Genomic DNA, 22,814 nt, shown 5'->3' with positions numbered 1-22,814 from the left:
AGATACTTCCCAATGTCTCTAAACTCAGCTGTGGTTAGGTTAGAAGCTGGACAGGCCTTCTTCCTGTCTGGGTCTCATTAGCAGAGAATATCTTTGTAAGGATGAACCTCTGCCAGTTTACAGATGGCTAGTGCAGTTTCCTGTGCAATCAAAACAGCATCATTTCTACCTGAACAATTTCCTGCATCGTAAACCCCTGTCCACATGCACTGCCTGCTACATCCCCACAGTGCCACTGAGGCAGGGGAGATGTGCACAGAGGCAGGATTTGGCTTTGCTATTTTTCATCTTCCTGCGCTAGAAAGCTAGTCTGAGGCACTGCCTGTGAGAGCTGTAGCATGGAGCAGGAAGGAGAACACTGCCCTGTGTGGGCATCCAGAGTGCAGGTGGCCACACTTGGGTAAATAAGCCTCCATCTCTGTTCTGTCCAAGGGAGAGCTAGTCAGTATAGCTGGAGTTTGAGGTGGGGGACATCCCACACAAGATAAGAACCTGTGCTTAGACAAACTCACTTGAATGTGGATTAATTTCATCCCAGTGCACTGCAATGGGTGTGGGAATTATACAGATCCACAAAATTAAGTTGAAGGATTCCTGATTCACTGAATCAATTACAAATCTGTATTTGGGAATAGACTTTCTTTCTGATTAGCTCATAAACCTTAAAACAGTATTTTCTTTTCTGTTAACCTCACTTTTTTCTTTTCTTTTCATTATTTGGGGCCAAAACTGTTTCAAGAGCATTAGTTTTCAAATGAGGTCTTGGAACTGTGGCCAAACGGATCTCCAAGGGGTTGGAAAACAAAGCTCAGTACACAACTGTTCTCCATTTTGATGGCTGACACTTTTTTGCAGCAGTTTGTACCTGTTTCTGCAAGTCCTGGACACTCCTCATTCACAGTGGTGGCAAAATTGATGTCCAACTGCTTCATCATCTTGTCTGCAGAGGTGTGATACACTCCTGAAGGGCCAGTACACTTCATCCAGAAAGCCAGCAGTGACAGCTTCTTGTGGAACTCTGGAATTGCTGGGGAAGACAGAATGAATGATGAAACAAAGCCGTGCTGGAAGCATCAGCTTTGAGAAAAGAAGGTAAGAATGGGTCTCAGGAAGCAAACATCTTGCCCTATCCTATTTGCTGTGTCTCCCTGAGCCATTACCTTCACAGAGCATGACCACGTGCTCACCCCATGTTTGTAACATGTTTTTTCTGTTTCCCATGGTAATGTGAGAAAATTTGCTCCTGATTCAGTTCTCAGCATTGATATCTCTTCCTCTTAAATAGCACAAAATACCAGGGGAACACCACAAATGGTCTGCACAAGTTTGGTCTCTGTCCTAGCACTACACTTTTTGGCTTCAAGTAAGTCACTCAATTTTTGCCTCAACTTTCTGATATAGTAAATGCACCTTGTAGTATTTACCTTTCCTGCCAGAGTGTACATGAGGATAACTATGTGTTTGTCAAACTCTTCCAAGTATTAAAACAGATGCAAAAAGAAAAATAACTAAGAAGTTCTAGATAGAGATAACTAAAAATGAAAATGTTCAAGAAGTTGTATTATACCTCTGATATTATAATGCAAATCCTGCCTTTTCTCAGGAAAGAAAGGTGGAATAAGAATTTGGGTCTTCAGAGGTGGAAGTATCCCCACCCCATAACACCAATGACATCTGTCCATCTTCTGCACATCAGGCTGGATAAGAAGTCCTTTCTCTTCTCACCTGCATATTTCAGCACTGAGGACAGATGTAGGTGACACCTGCCTTGACTGCCGCACCTCCTGGTGACCCTGAGCCAGCCCTTGCTACAGTGGCATCTCCTGCACTGCTGGTGAGTTCTGCACAGTGATTATTTCAGCAGACACATGTGCCCAGGCAAATCCTTGTCAGAAGGAAAAGCCCCTAAGCTGTTTCTTACCATCAGTAAGAGAGGTGATGTTTCCCAAGTTCTCAGTGCTGATCTCCGCAATATTCTCCACCACGAGGATCTGCCTGGACAGCTTATCCAGGAGGTCTCTTGTCACAAATGGTGTTTTACTGGAGAACACAATTTGCTGGTGAAGACAAATAGGAAGAGACAAAAAGGAGTCACTGAACCAAAAGGAAACCCAGCCTCCAAAAAAACAAAGAAAACTCCAAAACACCTGAAGTGCAAAGACAAATTCATTGTCTCAAACCACAAGATCTCCTTAACTTAAAAATTTTTTTGTTGTTGGGATATTTTTTGGTCCTAGTTGATATGCATCACGGCTTGTACCTTCAATATCTACATCCACATCCAAACACCTGAGTATCCACGTAGCCATTTGTGTAAGTAATTTCTGATTTACACACTCCACAAAGCTAAAGAAACCCATCACCACAAGACTTAAAGCTAGGCAAGAATATTAGTCTGACTTTCACACAACAAGGACTGTAGACTTTCAGGACAACCCTCAGAGGAAAACCACAGGTTGCTTTTTCTCCACTCCATTTCAGCTTTGATCAATTATTTAGGTGCTGTTATTAATTTTATTAATTAATTCTTGCTAATACTCCCTACTGCTGATATCTGCATCTTGTTCAGCAGTCTATGTAAATAATGTTCATATCAAATCTGATTTGTGTGTGGATGTGGTTCAAGTTCACCTCACACAGCTGCATATTTACTGTATACTCTTGTATTGAAACCAAAAAACCTCCCTTTTTCTCATAGTGTGAGTCAGCAGAGCTTCCAGCTGAGCACTAAGGGTGCTGGAATCAGGCTCGCTCCCTATTGCTTCAATGAGCCTTTGGGAAAATAAAGCTAATTATAACTAAGATGGAACAGTAAAATAATTGTGAAGAGGAAGTTGCAGCATGTTTCAATTTGTCAGGAAAACCCTGATGACCTCACTTACTTAAATGTGTTTAAATTCACATTTGCTGTGCATGGGCTCTGAAAAAAAAACCTACAGAAAAACCCCTCTAGTTGTGAGCATGAACTGGCAATTTTGGTATCCTGGGGGGCTGTCTCATGCTGTCTTCACTGTGCCTGTTGCAGAATCTCTCTGCCTCGTGTACAAAAATTCATCTCTGCTCTTGAATGCTGCAGATTCATCTGGGGCTCAGTTAAACACTGGAGACAGGGTTCCTGTTTTACCTCTGAAGACAGGCTGCTTTAACTGGGAGCCGACTCCACTGAGGACCTACCAGCAAAGCCAGCAGGAGTTTGCAACCCAGAGCAAACTCTGTCCCCCACTGCCCTGCCCCTCAGCCCTCCTGGGCAGCTCATGCCAAGAACCCCTTAGCTCACGTGCCAGGTCTGCTCTGAAACGGGCCAGGATGGAAACGAGGGAAACAATTCTGGCTGGGCTCAGGGTGTCACCATCCTACCCCAGCATGGTGTCTGTCCCAGCCCTGAGCTCCCACTGCCTAGCAGGAGCAGTGCTGACCGTGCCAGCCTGCTTGTACCCATGCTGCAGGCAGGAATGATTTTAAAACAAATGCCCAAATGAGGCAGGGCTGGTACCTGAATGAGCTGGGTGCAGTACTGCAAGTGCTTAACTATGGTTATATCCAGGCTGTCGTTGCCTGTGGTCAGGGGCAGAGGGCTGCCAGCCACGCTGGTGCCCACGCCCGTGTCCTCGGTGAGAGCTTCGCTCAGGTGGCCTCTGGCTTCTGGGTGTTCCGTCCTGTAACTGGGGAGGAGGCAGGGAGGAGCAGGTCAGTGCAGGGCCGGCAGCTGCCACAGCAGACACACACCCACACCCCCAGTCACACACAAGGTGATGAGCAAAGAGCACGGCAGAAGAGCTGAAAGCGCACAGAAACCTGGTGATGGGCACATCATATCACAAAGGAGCAGGGCTACCCTGCCTGAGTACAGGAGGGACATGCCCATCTAGGGGACAGACCTGTCCCCTGACTGGCTTGCCTTGAGTGATGTGATGTCCTCAACAGCAAGGTTTGTCATGGTTACTGTCCCTTGGTGGTGACAGCTTTCTCCCGTCTGTGATGAATCACCTGCCCAGTCGCTCTGGATTAAGAACCATGACAATTTGTACCTTCCCAAGCACTGAGCTGCTAAGAACAGCTCTGTGCTTCCAGAGTCCCCCTGCTGTTAAATTTAAGGTTCATTGCAGAAGGAAAGGCAAACCACTGCTGAAGTAAGAGACAAGATGTTTTCATATGCAGTTTTAGACACAATGTGTACAGCTTACTTTGCCAATTGTTTCTGCAAGAGTGTAGAGCTAGTCTTACTGTGCTTTAAATCATTATTTCCAATATTGTCTTGCTGCACAAATGATCCTCCCTGTGTTTAAATGCAAAGCCTGAGGTCAGTCCCCAGATGGCAAGTGTGTTTGGCTGCAAGTTCAGAAGTTTCAACACTTGCAATCTTTACACTGAGTCACACACTTACACATCTAAAAATGGAAGTGGGAATCTGCACTGTCTGGGGATGAGCCAGAGGGGGAAAAAAAGCAATTTTAATTTCTATTTTAACTGGTTGAAGCTAGATCCATAAACGAGCACAGACTGGACTGAGGTCAGAGTGCCAGTTTAGCAAGAAACACAATTTCCCAAATTTTTTTTCCCACCAAGTCTTATTCTGGAATGAGGACATGAGATGATGGGGACTGCACAGTGATTGTTCATTGCACTCAAATTGCTTTAAGCAAGCTGTGAGTAGTATAGCTCCCTGGCTGGAAAGTGCAGGCAGGGAGGGAACCATGTTCCTCTCTTTTTTTCCAGCTCTAGTGCCGCTTACATGCCTGCTGGGCATCGTCTCAGCTCAAAGGAGGCAAACATGCTTTTGAGATCCAATGATTGAAGCACAGCATCTTAAAGTCACACAACAATGGCAGGCCACGGCACAACACCACAGCTTTTTTGTTTTCTGGTTTTTTGCTTTTTTTTTTTTTTTTTTTTTTTTTTTTTTTCTCAGAAAGACCAAAAGTGATGAAAGAAGGGCAGGTAACACGCAGGGCCATGAACAGAGTACCAGTCATCACTCTTACATTCCAAAGGCAACCTACATCATGCTGCTTAAATCTGGCCCTGTGTTATTGTTACTGACAAGCTTAATCCACTGCAAAGACTCATTCGGCTAGAGAGAAAAGACAAAGGGAGGGGGGAAAAACCATAGAGGAATTAGTAATTACATCCAAGGAAAGCCAGGTCCAAACCTATGTCAAGGAAGAGGCTCTGCCAGTATTGATGTCAGCCTAATTTAATTTACCCTTCTCCTTTGGAGGACAGATTACATATATTTGGACAGAAGAAAAAAAATGGTCCTGGAAAGTAAAGATTTTGTATGCAGCAGCCATGGGGAGCCCTCTGACCCTAAAACTCATCAAGGATTAGTCAGTCTTCCTTGAATAAATTGTGCACCAGGATCCCCTGTTAGTAACAAAGAGCCAGGGTGTCAGTTTGGCGTAAGCACAGCTGGCAGGTACTACAAACTTACCTATTCTTCTCAATCTCAGTATCTGAAAATACTGAGTCTGCACCTCCTCCACCATTACAAACCTCCACACCACCACCATCCTCATCATCAAAGTCAGAGGTGTTCAGGAAATCAAAGCTTTCTAAAGCACTTTCAACTGTTAGACTTAAACTGGAGGACCTGCTTCGGCTTACTGCTGGCTTGCACTGCAAAGGCAGAACGAACCAATGAAAACCCCAGGTATTAGCTACTACAAGAAAGATAAGAAAAAAGAATGATAAAGCTTAAAACTTCAAATTCTTCATTTTATTTTTAAAACTTCATTTTATTGGGTGTTTCATTTCAAGCCTTCATATTCATAGCATATACAATCAAAGCCTGAGAACTGGGGAAAGCCTTTCATTCCTCCTCCCCTCCTCATGCTACCCACTCTGTTCCCCAAAGGAAAACCCTCAAAGGCAAAATTCAACTTGTTTTATAGAAATGAGAAGTACTTCTTGAATCCAAGTTTCACAGCTCTCGGCATTTTCCAAAAGGAATGACTGGGAATTAATGCAATGGAAGTTGAAAGGGGAAGGCACATTCCTTAATTGCTGTTCTAGCTACAGAAGCCAACTTATACATATCCAATGGCACTACCTGATTTATTCCAGACGTAACTCTAACAGACCTTAGCCAGGAATGAATTTCATCCCATAGCTGCACATTTATTAATGGAATGAAAGGAGTTTTGTGGCCTTTGAAGCCAAATGGATTATCAAGGAAAAGCCGATAAGGTATTGGATTCCTAGGTGACAGAGAAAGGCAGTACTGTAGCTCAGAAATAGTACTAGAGAGAGGGGGGAGACCATCCCCACCTCAATGAAGGGAAGAAACACAAAGGAAACCTTGCTGTTGCTGTAAGAAGTATGAAATACCCTGGCCCCATCCATCCACATGTGCCCACAGAATTGCTTCCAAGGTTATCCTGAAGAATCAGATGTAACTTGAGGGATCATCTCCATTGGTTGGTGCAATGACTTCAATATCTTTCACATCATGTGATTATTTGATCAGAAACAGTCATGAGCCACTGGTGCCATTACACAGGCCACATCCTCCAGTCCCAAGCAGGAGCTGTGACTTTGTCTCAGCTCAAAGAAAATGAGAAAATGCCTCTGAGGAGTTCAGATCCAGCACCAGCTGCTCTAGAGCTGAAGGGAGTTGGAGTTCCATTTGTAATTCATTTGGACACAACACTAATAGTCATACATTTGCACTTAGGATGTCTGAGTCCTTAAACTGACTGTACAGTCCATAGCTGATCAGACACACTTTTCAACACATCTGTGCAAAGGATGAGTGCTGTATCCTGCTTCTTCTGCAGCATCAATGGTTTCTGCTTCCATTTCCTTCAGGGCTTGGTAGTGCAGCTTCTTCAAGCAAACGGAACACCAACATGTGGGCCATTTTCTCTGCTCATCTAATATGGCCAAGAGAGGTTTCTTCAGCCACAGCTGGATTCCAGCTCAACCCTTCTGCAAGAGGAGCCCTTTTCTGCATAGTTGCTGGTGATGCTGAGTGCCAGTCTGTGAACTGATCAATAGGTGATACCCAGACTTCAACAGATCTGAAGAGGCGTCCATCTCGAGTGTGCAGGAATCCTATCTGCACACATCCATCCTCTCTGCCCCCATCCCATGTCTGTCTGTTTGCAACTTCTGATCAAAGCAGCCTAAATAAACAGTCTCCATTGTGTCTCTGCCCTTTGGAGAGTTGACCTCTTGTACCAAGTTAGAAAATAATAGTAATGGTACCTTTGCCTGCTTGAACCTCTCTAGGAATAAATTATGCAAGGAACAGGGGCTGCAGGCTGACAAAAAAAACCACTTAACTTGGGAAAGTACCATGCAATGGAAATAAGGAGGTTAACAAAGTTTCTTTGTAAAAAGATAATGCAGAAGAATAAATTATTCCCTGCCTCCTCCTCAGCCTTGTTTTTGAATTATGAGGCTTAAATGACCAACTTGCATATGAATATGAAGCATTTGAAATGATTATTTCCCATATAATACTGTTTGCAGAGTAACGTGCCATGAGTTGTTATTCATGGGGGAGCTAAAATAACAGTGACCTGCAGTAAACATATTAACAACACACATGCAAATCCCTTTTCTTCCAATTTTTAACATTATTCTCTGCATCTTGATGTAATGACAGGATGTCTCTCATTATGAAAATGGGTGAGGGGAAAAAGGAAAAGGCCATGTCTAGGTGACAAGGGGACAGCAACCTTCAGTGATACTTGTGCTTCTAAATCCCTGTGGCAATTTAGAAAATTCAGCTTCTATGACTACAAGGCCTGATCCTCAGCTGGTGTAGTTTTGCACAGCTCCACGGAGTTCAGGGGCAGTATGCTAAAGTACACCCACTGAGGATGTGACTCATAGATTTCAAAGGCAGAAGTTTGGCTATATTTGATCCCCAGTATGGCACAAGCAATGGGTTCAAAAGAGGTGATTCACAATGGTTCACAAAGCCTTGAGAGAAGGGTATAATTTAATTACCCTTCTGTCATATCACCTTTTTCTCTTTCCCCCAGGTTTTGCTAAAAGTTCTATTGCTTGAGGACACAAGGTTATGATAAGCACATTGCTGACAAAAGTTTAAAAATGCAACATTGTGAAAAGATGCTCCAAGCAGGAGCAAGTCTACTGCTACCAGGGAATTCTACTATTGTCCAGAAAGCCTACTTTGATGTCTACGAGGCAGGCAAGGACATTCTACCTGCTCAGATTTTCTTTAGGGTAGCATTTTCTGAAAATGTACTCACTTTTAGGATGTCATCTAGATGCATCACTTCTTGATCCAGGTCCTGAAACTCTTTATACTGCTCTTTATGTGGCTCAAGAGCTAAGAGAAGCCCTTGCAAGGCCTCCTCAATGCTTCCATCGAGATAGGACTTATATCCTTCTGATTCCCCACTAATGGATCCCTCACACGGCAGCCTCTCTGGGGTCAGGGGTGTCTCTGCTGACGTAAGCCTTTTGACCAGCTGCTTCGTGATGTTGCCCTCATAGGTATCCAGCTCCACAGGCTTGAGTTCTGAGCCTTCATCCGTGTCCTGCAGGAGAGACACCGGCACACTCGTTTCTACAAAGACACGATCGCTCCCAGCATCGGAGATCTTTTGGCAAACTTCAGGAGCTGCCCTTGGGGTGTTCTTGTTCTCAGCCACCGCTCCCTCTCCGTGGGACAGCAGGTCCTTTGGCTCAGCAACAGAGTCTCTGCGGGAGTCGCTGCTGCTACAGTCCAGGCTTGAGCTCTGGGAGGACTCCAGGGTTCGGTGCTGGGTGGGGGTCACAGCGATGTCAGGGCTGGAGCTGACATGAGCAGACGAGGACTCTGCTGAATTGGCAGGGGGCACGGCGTCTTCGTAAGGCAGGTCACCAAAAGTGAAGGAGAGAGGCCGCTTCTCAGTGGCTGCTGTCCCATTTTCAAAGACATCATCTGGCAAATTTGACTGAAAAGATAATAGGGAGAAAATGTTTTTCATGCAGCATTGGAAAGAGGAAAAAAATAACAGCATGTGCCCAGGAAAGAAAAAGGCAAGGCAAAAGATTAAAGAAGCATTCAAGACTTGAGAGATGGAAAAAAAAATTTCAAATCAAACTTCCGCTTTCATCTGCCATAGCTCCTCAATTTCAGTGTGAAAACTTCTGGAAAACCTGGCCTCAGCATCTCTCTGCTAAATAGAGAGCTCTAGGAAATGATCTCCAGAGAGAGTCATGAATTCTGCTCACCCTGTATTCTCTCAAACAGCATTTCCAGTGCACTGCTCTAGTTCCTGTACCATGGCTCTTTTTAATGGGATTGTACGTAAGCCACCTTGTCTGCATTTTCCTGCTCATTACAGATTTCTATTCTACTTATTTTCTGACTTCTAAAGTAGCAATCTGTAAAACACAGCACAAAATTTTGCTCCAAAAGTTTCTCTAGTGTCATGGTGGTTAAATGGTGACAGTACCGTGCTATTTCTTTTTATCCAATGTCCTGCACATGGCATGGATATCTGTAACAATTGTTGAACAAGAGTTATACAGGAGTTCCATGCAACATGTTTCTGCTGAACTGAGTCAGCAAAATTGGTGGTGTATTGAGCAGGACACTGATCATTAAAGAAGCAAAACCAGCCTATGCAGACTCCAGACTTATCATGGCAGAAATATATATATAGATGTTCATCTCTGACTGACATATGGGGAAAAATCACTATAGGAGTCACAACCTGCCTATCTAACCTACAAACCTTGCTTTGTTATGTGGCCAGCTCATGGAAATGCATGGCACTGATGGAAGGCAACTACTATTTTGCTGACAATTTGCTGGAAAGAACTGTAGGTATCCACCTGTTGCTAAGCTTAAGGTTTAAGTGTCCAAAACTTGAAATTTTTTTCTAGTATTATTAGCAGCTTTTTTTTCCCGAAACATAATCACAGTCAAAAGTTTATTTCTTCTTTCCCTTGACATGGGCATGCTTTTAGCTTCTGAAAGTCATGTTACTAGGCAAATGTAGAGCGTCAATCAGCGCAGCAGGTGATTTTTAAGAACCCTGTTGGCTTGTACTCCTGCCCTGTTCTCTGCCCACAGACAGCTGATTTCTGATCATTATCTCTGTAGAAACCAAGAGGAATTTTGATTTAATGTGAGCTGCATGGGCTCACAGTTATGTCCTGCCCTCTAATCAGTCAGCAAAATGAGCAAGTTGCAACAGAGAGCGACACATGAAGCATGCGTGGGAATGGAAATGCCACACAGGAACTGAAAAACTCCTTCACCAAACAAAAACCAGGACTCACATATAGCTCTAGCCCTGCTTTTGGGCTTAGCCTGAGCGATGGCAGGTCACTAAAAGAGCGACTGCGACGAAGCTTGTCAAAGAAAGTGTCTTGAAGAGCATCTAAGATTGTCAACTTTGGCCTGTCTTGCAGGGGATGCAGCCATTTCTTCAACAGTTAAAGCAAAGAGGGTGTGAGGAAGGGCAAGTTAAATGAATGCTTTGCAGCAGAGTACTAAGTTACAGGCATGGGATGTGGCACTTGTAAAGTTAATCTCTGTACAGATGGCCTGATTAAGCATTCAGAATTCAATTCATGCAAAATGTAGGAACACCCTGTGAATATCTTCAGTACGGGGGAAATTTTATCACAGGATACTTAAAAATACTTGTGCTATAATAGTTGTTTAACTACTGTTGCAAAATGAAAACACATTTTTTAAAGATTATTCAAGCATCACAGCAGTCAGGCAGGAAGGATAGGTATGCATTAATTGGCCACATAGTTTCAAAGATGCCAGGATCATAGTCACCTTCTTTAAGGATTAGCAGCTAGGAATGCACTTGCTTTGTATGTATTTGTAAGGGTAACCTGCTGGAACCAGGGCAAAAAAAGCTGAGACACGTAAAGCAGTGAAATGTTTGCAGTGTTTGAACTGCTCTAAGGTTTCTTGTTACATAAACACAAAGCCAAACAGAGCTTACAAAGAATGAGTGGTCCTTGAAGGTTGGTGTTTCAGGAGTGCCTTGGCTGTACATGGACATTCTCCTCTGGAGAGCAGATGCCTTGCTCACATTTCCCGTGGATGGGGTCAAGTCTTCAACATCAAATGGGCTACAGATACACAAGTAAGAGGGGAGAAAATAAAAGGTTGTTAGGCTGAGCAAGGGGGACTTTCAGGTCAAAAGAAAGCATTTTTGAAAGGGTGGTTTATTAGCACATCAAAACCAAAAGGTAGCAAGATTTTAAACTGAAGCGTTTAAAGAAAATGTTGTTAATTAGATAGCAGTCTCAGAAGTGTGGTTTTTGGGTCTGATAAAAGTGTTCCTTCAGAAATCATTTATGTAGTGTAGTCTGATGTTATTCTTCTCACATGAAAAGTATTCTTGCATTTGAGTTGCCAAGTGTCACACATACTAATGAGAAAGGTGCTCAACTATTAATAGAGCTGTTGCATTGTAAAGGAAATCAGGAGCTGTTATTGCTGCCTTCATGTTTATTGCATTGCAAGACACAGCACACATGACTGTAAAAAGTTAAATGCATCAATGCTTCTTCAGAAATGACATTTACTTTTTTCATTAAAATGCAGTGAGAATTGGGTTTGTATCCTAAGGCTACCAGCTCACCTATGCTGACCAATGTGAATAGAAAACACCAAGAGATTTCCCATCACTCTTGTGGTGTATGAAGCCCTTAAAAGCCAGCTTTTCAAGATGGGCCAGCTCCTAACTTTGCTATGCTAGTGTAAATTCATAAAATGCTTTTTAAAAAACATTTTTAAAAGCATATATTATATATAAATTATATATATAAATTATATATATAAATTATATATATATATGAGCACTCAGTTATATCCCATTTTTAAGCTTTGAAGTAAGCTTTAGGCAATTCTGAGATCTATCATCACTAAGCAGTTCCCATACCTTGTAATGTTCTTACCAAACCTAATTTAACAGCTGAAACTAGGCACAGTCCGCTTTACCACAGGAAAACCAAGCAAACTGTGGCTGACCATGAACTAACTCTCATATACCAAACTTGGGCCACAATTCCTTCACAATCTTCCTTGGCAGGGAAAAATATGGAGAGAACAACCCACATGGATGAGCCATTTTTCTTTGGTTGAAGTCTTACAGCTGATTGATTGATTGATTGATTGACTGACAAACTGACCAACAAGTTGTACTTACTACCAGGTGATCTCAAGGTTCAGCTTTACTGTGCCAAGGTCATTAATGTCTACTGCAACCACCTGAGGCCGAGCTGCAAACAGGTCTTTTGTCTCACAGGTTACGCTTCCCACAAGGATATGAGTAGCAAGCCCTTTAACTTCTGTGACCTGTAAGAGACAAGAACAGGATATTTAGGACCACAAAGGGCATTGCACACCTTAATCCCAAGAAAATAATTTTGATTGTCTGGCCTGGCCCCCTTGCCAAAAAGCTTCTAAAAATATGATTGTCTGTTTTATTATGTAACGAAAAAGTCTGGGTTTGGTGGTGGTTTTGTTTTAGCTTTTTTTAGGAAATGCATAGTTGCATATGATCATGATTCCATGTTTTATGTTTTTTATAGGAGTCAGAAGAGGACAACCATACTAAGGGGCTGTCTAGTCTGATATTTGATCTTTTGCACTAATGATAACCAGAGCCCAAGGGAAGAGTGAGAACAGGGAGGCCATAGAGTGTCTCAGCAGTTGACAAATTCCTGACTGGGAATCTCCTGATGTAACTTGTCTAATTAGTAATTCCCAAGGGAGCTCTCTTGCTCTCTTTTGTAACTCTGAAGCCATGTAATTGTTTGCACCAAGGATGGCCTTTGGTGAGGACTTCCACAGATCTACTGTTGAGGAACCACCTCTGTCTATGTTGTTACAGTAGGAGTATAGCACTATTCATATTTAGAGATATATTTGCCTGGGAATTCAGAGTGACAGTTCTATATGCAGCTCCTACACAAACCAGCCTTCGGCTGTTTGCTTGAAAGTCAGTTCTTGAGCCTTTTATTTGAAAGTGTTTGGACATAGTCCAAAAAGAGAAGAGAATATACGCATTAACCTTAATAATACTGGGATCCTTGTGTACTATAAAAAGGGGTTCTCTCCTAACTTTCCACCTTAAACCTGTGTGTTAGATTGAGGAGAATGACTCACCATGTGTCACAACTTGCATTTCACTGAAAACCTACTGTCTCACGGATCTGGTTGTGGGTTTTGTAATCACCTGCAATTTTTTCATAAAATCATTGCAGTGTCTAAGTGGGCCATTTCCCCTAAGACTTTCAAGACATTCTTCTGTTTAAGCTTCCTAACCAGGGACGTCTGGAATGGCTTCTAGAAGCAGTTTCTAGACAGGGGTCAGAGAATGGGTATCTAGGTAGAAGGCTTGTTAGAAAGAAAGCATATGGACTTCCAGCCAGGAGGAAACTGTGTTGGGACACTGGGGGCAATGAAGAGATGGAACAGTGATGGAAAGTCTCCAGTTTGGGAAGAAAATCTCTCCCACAGCTCTCACAAACTGATTAGTCTTGTACTATCTACACTGGACAATACTACAGCACTTTAGTAGGTGTGTCAGAAATATTAATTATGGCTTGTTTCTAAAGAATTTAATGATCTGCTTCTGTGTTTTTGCTGATGGTGCATGAGAAGGCAGGTTCTTGACTCCTGCCTTGCTTGCAGGCAAAAGAGTCAGCATGCATACCTTAATGGAGATCAGTCCAACAATGAGAGGGAGGAAAACCATCTCTTCTCCATCCCAGCTTTGCTTGCCGTTCACTTCTATCTTGCCTTTCAGTTTCCAGCGCTGGCGACCGTAACGCATGAAAATCTAAAAAAGAAAAATCCTCTCATTTTCTCGAGAAATCTGTTCTTGTGATGCACAAATAGCAGAAACAGAACTGGGGAGAGACTCTGAGAAAGGCTGGAAGAGTTATGTGCCATAGGTGGAGGAAAACCATCTCTTCTCCATCCCAGCTTTGCTTGCCGTTCACTTCTATCTTGCCTTTCAGTTTCCAGCGCTGGCGACCGTAACGCATGAAAATCTAAAAAAGAAAAATCCTCTCATTTTCTCGAGAAATCTGTTATTGTGATGCACAAATATCAGAAACAGAACTGGGGAAAGACTGAGAAAGGCTGGAAGAGTTACGTGCCATAGGTCCTGCCCTTCCACTTCCCATTGAGTCAGGAGAAATCTACTGGAGGATCTCTATCTCTCAGCTCTCCTAATTGCTCCTTTTGGTAATGGACCCCTCATTCAAGTTTTTAACTTCATGTAGCTTGATGACTCATAACAAATCTGCAAGGCATTTAATTCCATTTACAGGGAAAGTGGCAGGGCAAGGGAGATTTGGGAGGGCAGGATGAAAGCATCGGTGGTCTATCCTAACATCTACAACTTGTTGGATCATCTGCCTTTCCAGGCAGGTGAGCTTTTGGCCATTCCCCATCAGAGACCATCCCAGCTGTGAGGTTTTGGTTGTCTGATAATGGAAATTAATGACATCCATAGTGCAGTAACCCGATTTGAAGCATCAAGGGCAGGAAGACCACTTTGGGCTAGCTGGGAGACACCTGCACCTCTGTGACTGCACAGAGGAAGCAGGAGTCATTTGTCACAGGGAATGAGAGTGGAAACAAATCAATCTATGATCGAGGCAGCTAGGAAGTACTGGTTGGAGGGATCCATTATCAATCCACTGCAAATTTCTTGCAAGGTTAGCTCTGTTCTGGTAGAGCTGGAGGCTTTTATTTTAATCCATCTCTAATTAAGACACTCCTGATGATCTCTACTGAAACACTGCAATGACCAGAGACCCTGATGCAGCCTCACAGCAGGTAACATCTGGGTCTCAAGACATGGTTATTCAGTGTCTTTCTGCCACTTAGCTTTGTGATGTAGTAGAGCCTATGCATTCAGTAAAGGATGCTTGCAAGGATGTGCTCCATTCGCCCTACGTGCATGGGATGGGGCATATGCTTTTTTCCAGGGGTATTATACACTTTTGTCACAAATAAGATTTTTAAAAGCTTAAAAAAAAAAAAAAAAAGCTCAAAGTTCTTCTAACAGCTATCACCCAGTTCTCTGAATGTAAAATCCAGGTCTTCTGACAGATGCCCTGACAAAAGCAGACATACAGAGAACGCAAGGTTTTTCAGAGCACATATGGGAAAAATAATAGCTGTTTATTGAGGTGCTGATGTGAAAAGGTTTTATTCATCATGATGTAAAAAGCAGCAGAGGTGTGCCTTCCTTTTGGTTCTTTTGCTATTTAATAAACAAACTCATGCAGACATACCTCATATTGATCTCCTGGGCAGAGCCGAGCGAAGCCAGCCAGACCTGAGAAGGAAAGACACAGAGGGGCTGTGGGAGGGCCTGGGCTGCCAGGCATGGCTGAGCCCAGAAGTGGGGTGCAGTGGGGTGCCCAGATTCACACTTGGATAGAAGAGACCAACACTCTCCTGCAGCCCCCCAGCTGCTGTTTATATCCCCCCTCTTACTGCTGCCTGTGCACCCTCTGAACCAAGACAACCCACCATCTTAATTTTCTTATTTTGTGTAAAATTCACTGGGCTGTGGTTTCTTGCACATGGAAGATTTATACCTTCCAGCTTTTTTCCCTGTTAGAGCCTAAAGTTTCTTTTTATATAGTAACTATAGAAAAAGGAGAAACACCTCTCTGATGTCATCTGGCTTCAGACACTCAGCTGAGAGCCCCTCCCATGGCGAGGTGTAGGCGAGCTGCTGATCCCCCTGATCCTCCTCAATGCTGTGTGACCAAGCTCCACACTTCAACACAGATCCCTTTTTTAGTACATCTTCAGAGAGACACAGCAAGCAACAGGGGCTCCTTCTGCTTGGTGTTTCCATAACATTATCATTCCCATAATAGCTGAGTGTCTTTCAATAGTAAGTGCATCACAAAATATGACTGACATCTGTAATACCAGATTAATCCCATCTTTCCCCAGAGCAGGGGAAGTAGCACAGCAAAGCACTTGTGATCTGTGTTTGGTTTTCGGGTTTTTTAAGGTAGGACATAACAATGCTACTTTTATATCAGCACTGTGCATATGAAATGAAAGTTTCCTGAGGCTCCACACTGAAATCCAAGGGGAATTACCACCCTGCTCCTGGCCTGCTGACCTGCTTTTTTACAGGATTCAACTGGTTGTTTTTCTCAAAGAAAGAGCTTATCCTTTCTCACAGATTCCCCTCAGAATGTAGCCATTGCACTTGTTTTGGTATAAAAACTTAGCCAGCTTTGCCTGTGTGAGCCTAAATCTATGCCTCTACTGTTGCAGTGTCCAAAGAAACCGTCTTGAGGCCACATACAAAGCCTGTGGCAGAGATAGGAATGCCCCAACGCAACACACAGGAGTGTGCTAAAATCAAGAAAAGTAAAAGGAATCCTAGTGCTGGTTGTATTTGCATGAATTAGTCCTGCTAGCTGTACTGTAGGAGCAACTCAATCCCTGCATGCAGTCATGGGCTGTCCCCGTGATCTGCTTATCTGCCTCTTCCATTTCTTTGACCAGAAAATAGTTTTCTTTGCTCATCTTAGTGTTCAGCAGAACAGAGAGGCCCTTGCACAGAGCTCATATTACCAATTCCTTTCTAATTTATTTACTGTTAATAAATAATTTAAGATTACTAGCACTCTACCACTGCTTCTCTCTCCCCAGGCACGCTTTTATAAGTGAATTTGATCTCTCCTGGGACACATCACCAAAAGCATGTGAGGAAAACAAAAGGTCCTTTTTTTGCCCAGTATATGGGGAGGGTGGGTGAGGAAACTCCAGCTTAAAACTCCATATAGATGTTGAAGTCTGTGAGCTGTGACTGGCCCAACCAGGCTGGTCAAGTCTTCTCAGCATGATGAAGAGGAAGCTAAATGCTGACTTGACAATAGGGCATAAGTACTTTCACAGGAAACAACAGGGGACAGGGTCATCACTTTGGTAAGGAGGCAGGGCCACCTGGAGCTCATGCAGCATGTGCAGCTCTGCTGGTGTGCAGGATGCTGGACTCCTGGCTGCTGGTGTGGGCTCTGTGTCACAGAGCCACTGGTGTGTCAGGCCAACATATTGGCCTCCCTCGAGTGAAACATCTGGGCTTTTCACTTCCTGCTGTCCTGGCTCTTCAGACAGCTATAAGGGCAATTTCCTGAACATCACAACAGGACATGCAGATTCCATACAGGAATTTCCACACTGGGTTTCCCTGGTAAATTTCAACAACTGATTAATCCTGACCAGTTAGCTAAGCCTGCTGGCACATTTATTATCTTGATTTTAAAAAATGATTAGGCTTTTTTTTTTTCTATAAATATCAGTCATAAAAGCTCTGTGCAGCTCCCCTGCTTCCTGACAGCATTGTGTAGGTTGGCTTGCTTTCAGTGTAAGTGACAGAGGGCACAAAATAAAAATAACTTTCGCTGGAATGGCTAGGAACAGATAAGCTTTGGGGAGAGGAATGCTTTGATTTTAAATTAGATCCTAAAGTTAGCTGGATATGCTGCAGTATAACTTAAGGGAAAACTTGCTGTGTGATCTGCAGGCTTTTTTGCCAGAACTGTTGCAAGCCTTAGCAATAGCAGTGGCTGTATTGTCCTATAGGATTCCTATTCCTAGGGAAAACTATCTAGATAGAAATCTCAGATGCCCTAATTAGAGAATACTTAATATGGAATTTCTCTGCTGTTTTCTAATTTGGGCTTCTTTACATGCTGCAAACTGTGTTCAGAAGGAGCTGCTGATTGTGCTCTGCTCCTGCACATGAGTGCAGTACCTGCCTTCTCCAGAGCCCTTGAGTTCTGCCAGAGGATTTGGCAACCAAAAGAGAATGGGCCAGACCTCTTCACCCAAGATATTTGTGACACTGTGACACCTCCAGCACGTGTCCAGCTGCCAGGAACTGTGCACTGCATTTACAGCAAGTAAAGAAATGCTCCAAGGCAGCTGGAAAATCCCTTTACACACTCTGTGACATTGTTCATTCAGCATGTCCATGCTGTGGTTCTGCTGTGGGTTCCTGGACAGAAATATCAGTCTCAGTTTCTGTGTGTTCATCTAAAACCTGAGGGATGGAGCTAGGAGAACTCCAACATCTGCTGCAATTGTTTTCTATAATATGAGAGTGCAGAGTAGCTATTTTAATTTAATCTAAGATTAATCTTAACCTTCTGCAATGCAATAGGAAACAACTGTGACAAGGCAGGCAGAATCAAAACCTTGCATGAGATTTGTGAGCTCTCAAAACTCCACCAGCAATACTGTGGATGTTTTAAATGGCAAGATATCAAGTGAAGAATTAAGAGTTCATGAATATTTAGATGCTTTGTTTTATAGAACTATTCTCATGCCAGTGACTACTGATCCAAAAAAGATATCCCCTCCCAGTGTCTTCTTTAAGACATTGAGCCTTAAAGGGACAACAGCATTAGCAATACCTGATGATCCATTGAGGCTTCAAGTAAAACTGATTCCATTGTATTCAAACCCATAAACTCCCCTGTCATAAAGACAAGGAATAAAATGGAAAGGTGAATGCCATCAGAGTTATCATCCTAGAGTTATCTAGGAAAACTATCCCCAGCTTTTTGCTTTTTTTACATTGGGTCAAAAATAGTACTGGTCAAAATTAGCAAAAGTAAAGGAGTTGGAAATAGCTGATATCAAATTAAGAAGTATTTTAAATTTCTAAATTCAGCTCCATGGCAATTCAGATAATTTCCCAGTCACCTTCTCAAAGAATTACTGAAAATAGAAGCAAAAATTGCAGCAGTCTTCAAAATTGAATTGCTTTGGCTGTTGGGAGGAGTCTTTGTGGGAGGTAATTAGTCTAGAAAACAAAAAGCAGAACCTCAGAAAGTGTGTAAGCATTGGTGTTCCTGTTTCTGTAATCCTTTCCAGTGGGTAGAGGAGTGAACTGGGGCTTTGAAGGCTCAGCAATGGGTGGGAAACCCCACCTGTCATAAATGCATGTCACACAGCACGTCTCAATTCCCTCACCAACATGTGCAGCAACTGCTACTGTTTCTGAGAAAGAAGGGAAAGGTGAAGAGGCACTTACCTTTCATCTTGATGCAAAACTCCCCCAATAGGTTTTCCAGCTCTGATTCTATGGTACACATGTTCTGTGTTGGAAAAAAGAACAGTGAGGGCAGACAAAACTTTGGGATTTTTTTTTTAAAGGTCTGTTGGTAAGGATAGATTCAAGATATTTCGCAATAAAATCAATCTCAGAGCCATCCTTCTAGTTTAGCTAGGTCTGGCCCTAAAAAATGGCAGCTATGCCTGCTTTATTTTGACACTGCAACCCTGTGCTTCTCTGCTGCTGCATGCAAATCCTCCTGACAGCAAAAGGGAAGCTTTGGCCCTTGGAGCGTAACCTGCTCACTGTTCTAGTCCTCTCCAGCCAGGACTTGTGCCAACAGCTCCAGCTCTATGCCAAAGTGGCTCCCAGAATGATTTAATCACTCAAGAATCATGGACTACATCAGGAATGAAGGCTGTGAGAGACTGGGTATTAGCCCCTCTCCAGTTCTTCCTTCAGGTTTTGGACAGTTATCGCAGCTTGTGTGCTGGGAAGTCTGCAACACTATTAGACTTGCTCATCATCTCCTGCCTGTTTAATAAAATAGATTTTAATCACAGCAAGTACAACAAACAGGATGCAGCATATGTCTCTAGGCACATAGTTTCCAGTCAAGCTGCCATCCGTCCCTACATCTGCAGGTGGGAAGGAGGTAGTTGGAGTTTAAGTAGGTTTGGGGCAGATTTATGCTTTTGTGCTGCAGTTCCTAGGTATAACCCTGCTCTCAGAGAGTCTAAACTGTTCTTTCAAGGAACTCTTTGGGCCTGTGTAACCTGTCTTTGTCAGTCATCAGCTATTCACCTGAAGTAAAACAAATACTAATTCTTCTTTGATGGGTTTTCTTTTATTTCTTCTATCTGGATGAAACTCTCCCTGAAATTAGTGGCAAAGTTCCCATGGCTTTCCAACAGTGTGAGAGTGAAAACAATGAACTGATGAGGATGTACCTCTGTGTATTCCTTGTAGCTCCTGTTGATTTCAGTCAAACTCTCTCGAGCTGCTTTGCTGGCAGGAGACATTGCAAAAGCTTGCTTCATTTTGCTGGCACCATCACAGAGACGTCTTTGGATACAATAGGCTTCATAAAGCTCATCCACCTAGCAGGAACAAGGAAAGTGTACTGAAAAACCGCAGAAACCTCAGCAAAATAAAGCCAACACAATGAAGTAATTTGCATTAAAAGAAAACTCAGCCAAACCATTATATCCAATGGAGGGGCTGAGGAAATGAAACTGTGATAGTGTTACAGTCTCTGGAAAAGAAACACAATATGAAAGTAACTTCTACTGTAAAAATCTCAGTAGAGCAACAGTAGATGCCAGCAATTCACCTGCTTGCCCTGCATGCCTCTAAGCATTGCCTCTTGTGTTCTCCCCATCATACCAGTGAGGCAGGAATGCAGCCAGCTTCTCAAACATCTCACTGTGGAAGACTTCTTTAAAAGGCAACTGCAATGCCCACACTGCTAAATGCAACTGGAAGTGGTAAATGGCACATTTAGCAGGGTCAGCAGTGGCTTTGGTTCCCTAATATCAGCCATGGATCAAGGCTGTTGCAATATTTGACTAATAGGTAGTATTTGAAGCTGGGAGTGATATTTTCAACACTTGCTGTCCATCCTTCAGAATCTGGGAGTCATACTAGGAATCAGCACAAGTAAAGGGCTTATAAACATCTGATGTCAAGCTAAAAAAGTATTTTGAACTTCAACTCCTCCAGACATTCACATCTACTAATTTTCTTACGTTCCTTTGACACAACTTAGGGACCCAACATATTGCAAGCACTCTGGAAGTTTTGCAGAACATAGTCACGCACAGTTTGAAACCTCACCTGGATCTAGCTTCAGAGGGGCAATGGGTTTACACACCTCATGCTTTGGTTTCCTTTTTCCCTCTAATCCTTGTATCAAACACACACATTTACTCCAACTGAGTCATATATGTACATATATACAACAGCTATATATAGTGGTTTATGTTTTTATAAACTAAATCTGCCAGATACAGATGATGTGGGTTTTCTAACCTGACTATCAGGGTGAGGAGAAGGACAGGAATGGAAGAAGCTGTCTCTTCTTTCTGCTTCTAACATCCCTCCTAAAACAGGATGATATTTGGGTTTTACCTAAAATAACTATTTCCATTGTTATCTCTGAAATCAAGAGGTCATTCTGTGTGTCCCACAGTGCTCCTGCTCAGCAATGGATTTTCATGGCATAATTTCTTTCTGTGAAAGTATCCAGCACCTTGGCCTCATCAGTCTGTGACTTTGTGTGCTGCATTAGAGATGAGCCTGATGTGACAATCCAGGCATGTTTCAAATCCCATTTTCCAAGCCTGCATAACCTCTAACAAAAAGTGCTGTTGCTAATTTGTTTGGAACGGGACTTGTCTTCCTGATGGCTTCAAAGCCTTGGGTCAATTTTTACAAGACTATCTTGGATAACTGGTAGCTGAAGCCTCTGACCTGAGGGCACCCTACCCAAAACAGGGAATGCTTTGCAAAGTGAGAGAGTTCAGCATAAGTTAATGACAACAAAGGTAGCATTTTACCATTTTGAAGTTACAAAAGAAGCTTTCTGCACTCATACTCATCCTGTTTCTCTTGCAAGCCAGCAAGCTAAAGACAGCTACTATAAATAGCTGTCACTTGGTATTTACTTCTGACATTGAAGTGGAGCCTTGGTCTGGGATTGATATCCTGCTCCTGCCCATGTAAGTGTGGCTAGGATATGCTCATCTGCTCCCCAAGTATGTGGGATCTGCTGTGGTGCACCCCATTTTCCTTGCTTTGCTTCCCTTGCAGAGCAGTGGTAGATAAAAGACAGAGGGCATCTCTGTGTCCCTGATTAAACACTGCTGAAAAAACCTTTTCTATCATTAGAAACAAAGATGTTTCTTCACCTGCCCAAGCCTGTGGGCTTTCATGCTACACACTCAGTTCTTTTTGTCTCTGTTGCCATGGGCTACAGAGAGTGAACTCATGTAGTTGGCAAGCCTGAGTAACACTGACCAGCGTTACCTCTCACGTTTGGTGCTTTTCACTCTTATTATAAACCCAGAAACCATTAGCTCTGAGCAGGCTGAAGTGGGAAGGATTTGAATGGAAATGTTCTTCAAGCACTAATTTTTGCCATTCATGTTGCCAGCAAGGGAGTAGGTGGCTTGGGGAACAAAATCTCAGTCTATCACCTCATGATTTATATTTTTATTTTCAGCTCCAAGAGAAAGAGAGGACTGAAATTAAAAGGTTTGGATAGGTTGTCATAATTAGAGGACTTGAAGCTGCACAAATGCTTTTTAAATGGCTCTCAAAAGACATTTCATCTGTCAAAAATAATTCATTCCTTTGTCAAGCTCAAAAAAGCAACTAATCACTAGCAGATATGTTTATAAGTAAGAGAATACCTGCCATGGATTTCATCCAGCTCTAAAACATATTAGTGTAAATCACAAGTACCTCCACCGATATTCTCACCAATGCATTCAAGTGGATGTGGGCCCCAACCCATGCAGCAAAAGCATTAGCAGCGAAATCCAGGAATAAATCCAAACTTGCTGCTGTGTGTGTTAGAGATAACTGCTGAATTAAATTGCTTTCAGATGTAACTCTCCTACCTAAATAAGCATGCTGTGAGATAGATTTTCCCCAGCAAGTCTCCAACCCTATGTTTTCTCTGTACATAAAAGTCTGTGGGAGTGTCTTGGGGCATGGCTGGACCTTGGGGTCCATGTGGAAACCCTTTCTTTGGCTCTGACC

General features: G+C 43.0%; 1 protein-coding gene and 1 long non-coding RNA gene across 6 annotated transcripts in view; one reads left to right on the top strand and one right to left on the bottom strand.

Annotated features, from left to right (window-relative positions):
- The window catches only part of RIPOR2 (RHO family interacting cell polarization regulator 2), a 68,998-nt gene that overhangs the window by 7,775 nt on the left and 38,409 nt on the right, over positions 1–22,814 (bottom strand). For 3 of the 4 annotated variants that reach the window (XM_041408172.1, XM_041408171.1, XM_041408173.1), the window contains exons 7-18: positions 20,000–20,149; positions 19,029–19,092; positions 15,250–15,293; positions 13,909–13,995; positions 13,656–13,694; positions 12,144–12,292; positions 10,932–11,061; positions 8,223–8,912; positions 5,432–5,616; positions 3,494–3,662; positions 1,922–2,057; positions 866–1,027 (exon numbers count right to left, since the gene is read on the bottom strand). In XM_041408172.1, the coding sequence (XP_041264106.1) occupies positions 866–1,027; positions 1,922–2,057; positions 3,494–3,662; positions 5,432–5,616; positions 8,223–8,912; positions 10,932–11,061; positions 12,144–12,292; positions 13,656–13,694; positions 13,909–13,995; positions 15,250–15,293; positions 19,029–19,092; positions 20,000–20,149 (2,005 nt within the window). Of the gene's footprint in view, positions 1–865; positions 1,028–1,921; positions 2,058–3,493; positions 3,663–5,431; positions 5,617–8,222; positions 8,913–10,931; positions 11,062–12,143; positions 12,293–13,655; positions 13,782–13,908; positions 13,996–15,249; positions 15,294–19,028; positions 19,093–19,999; positions 20,150–22,814 lie in introns of all 4 variants that reach the window. The other variant, XM_041408174.1, reaches the window with a different exon arrangement.
- On the top strand, positions 956–6,942 carry LOC121337826. Of its 2 annotated transcripts, XR_005952951.1 has the most exons (4): positions 956–1,092; positions 1,286–1,363; positions 1,604–1,834; positions 6,808–6,942. It is a non-coding gene; the product is annotated as an uncharacterized LOC121337826 (long non-coding RNA). The 2 variants fall into 2 exon arrangements; XR_005952952.1 differs by lacking the exon at positions 1,286–1,363 and having other exon boundaries at positions 963–1,092.

The sequence above is a fragment of the Onychostruthus taczanowskii genome, unplaced genomic scaffold (genome assembly GCF_017590055.1).
Source record: "Onychostruthus taczanowskii isolate IOZ18803 unplaced genomic scaffold, ASM1759005v1 scaffold29, whole genome shotgun sequence".
NCBI classification, from domain to species: Eukaryota; Metazoa; Chordata; class Aves; order Passeriformes; family Passeridae; genus Onychostruthus; species Onychostruthus taczanowskii.
Note: the sequence above shows the minus strand (reverse complement) of the source record. Positions and strands in the feature narration are given on the sequence as shown.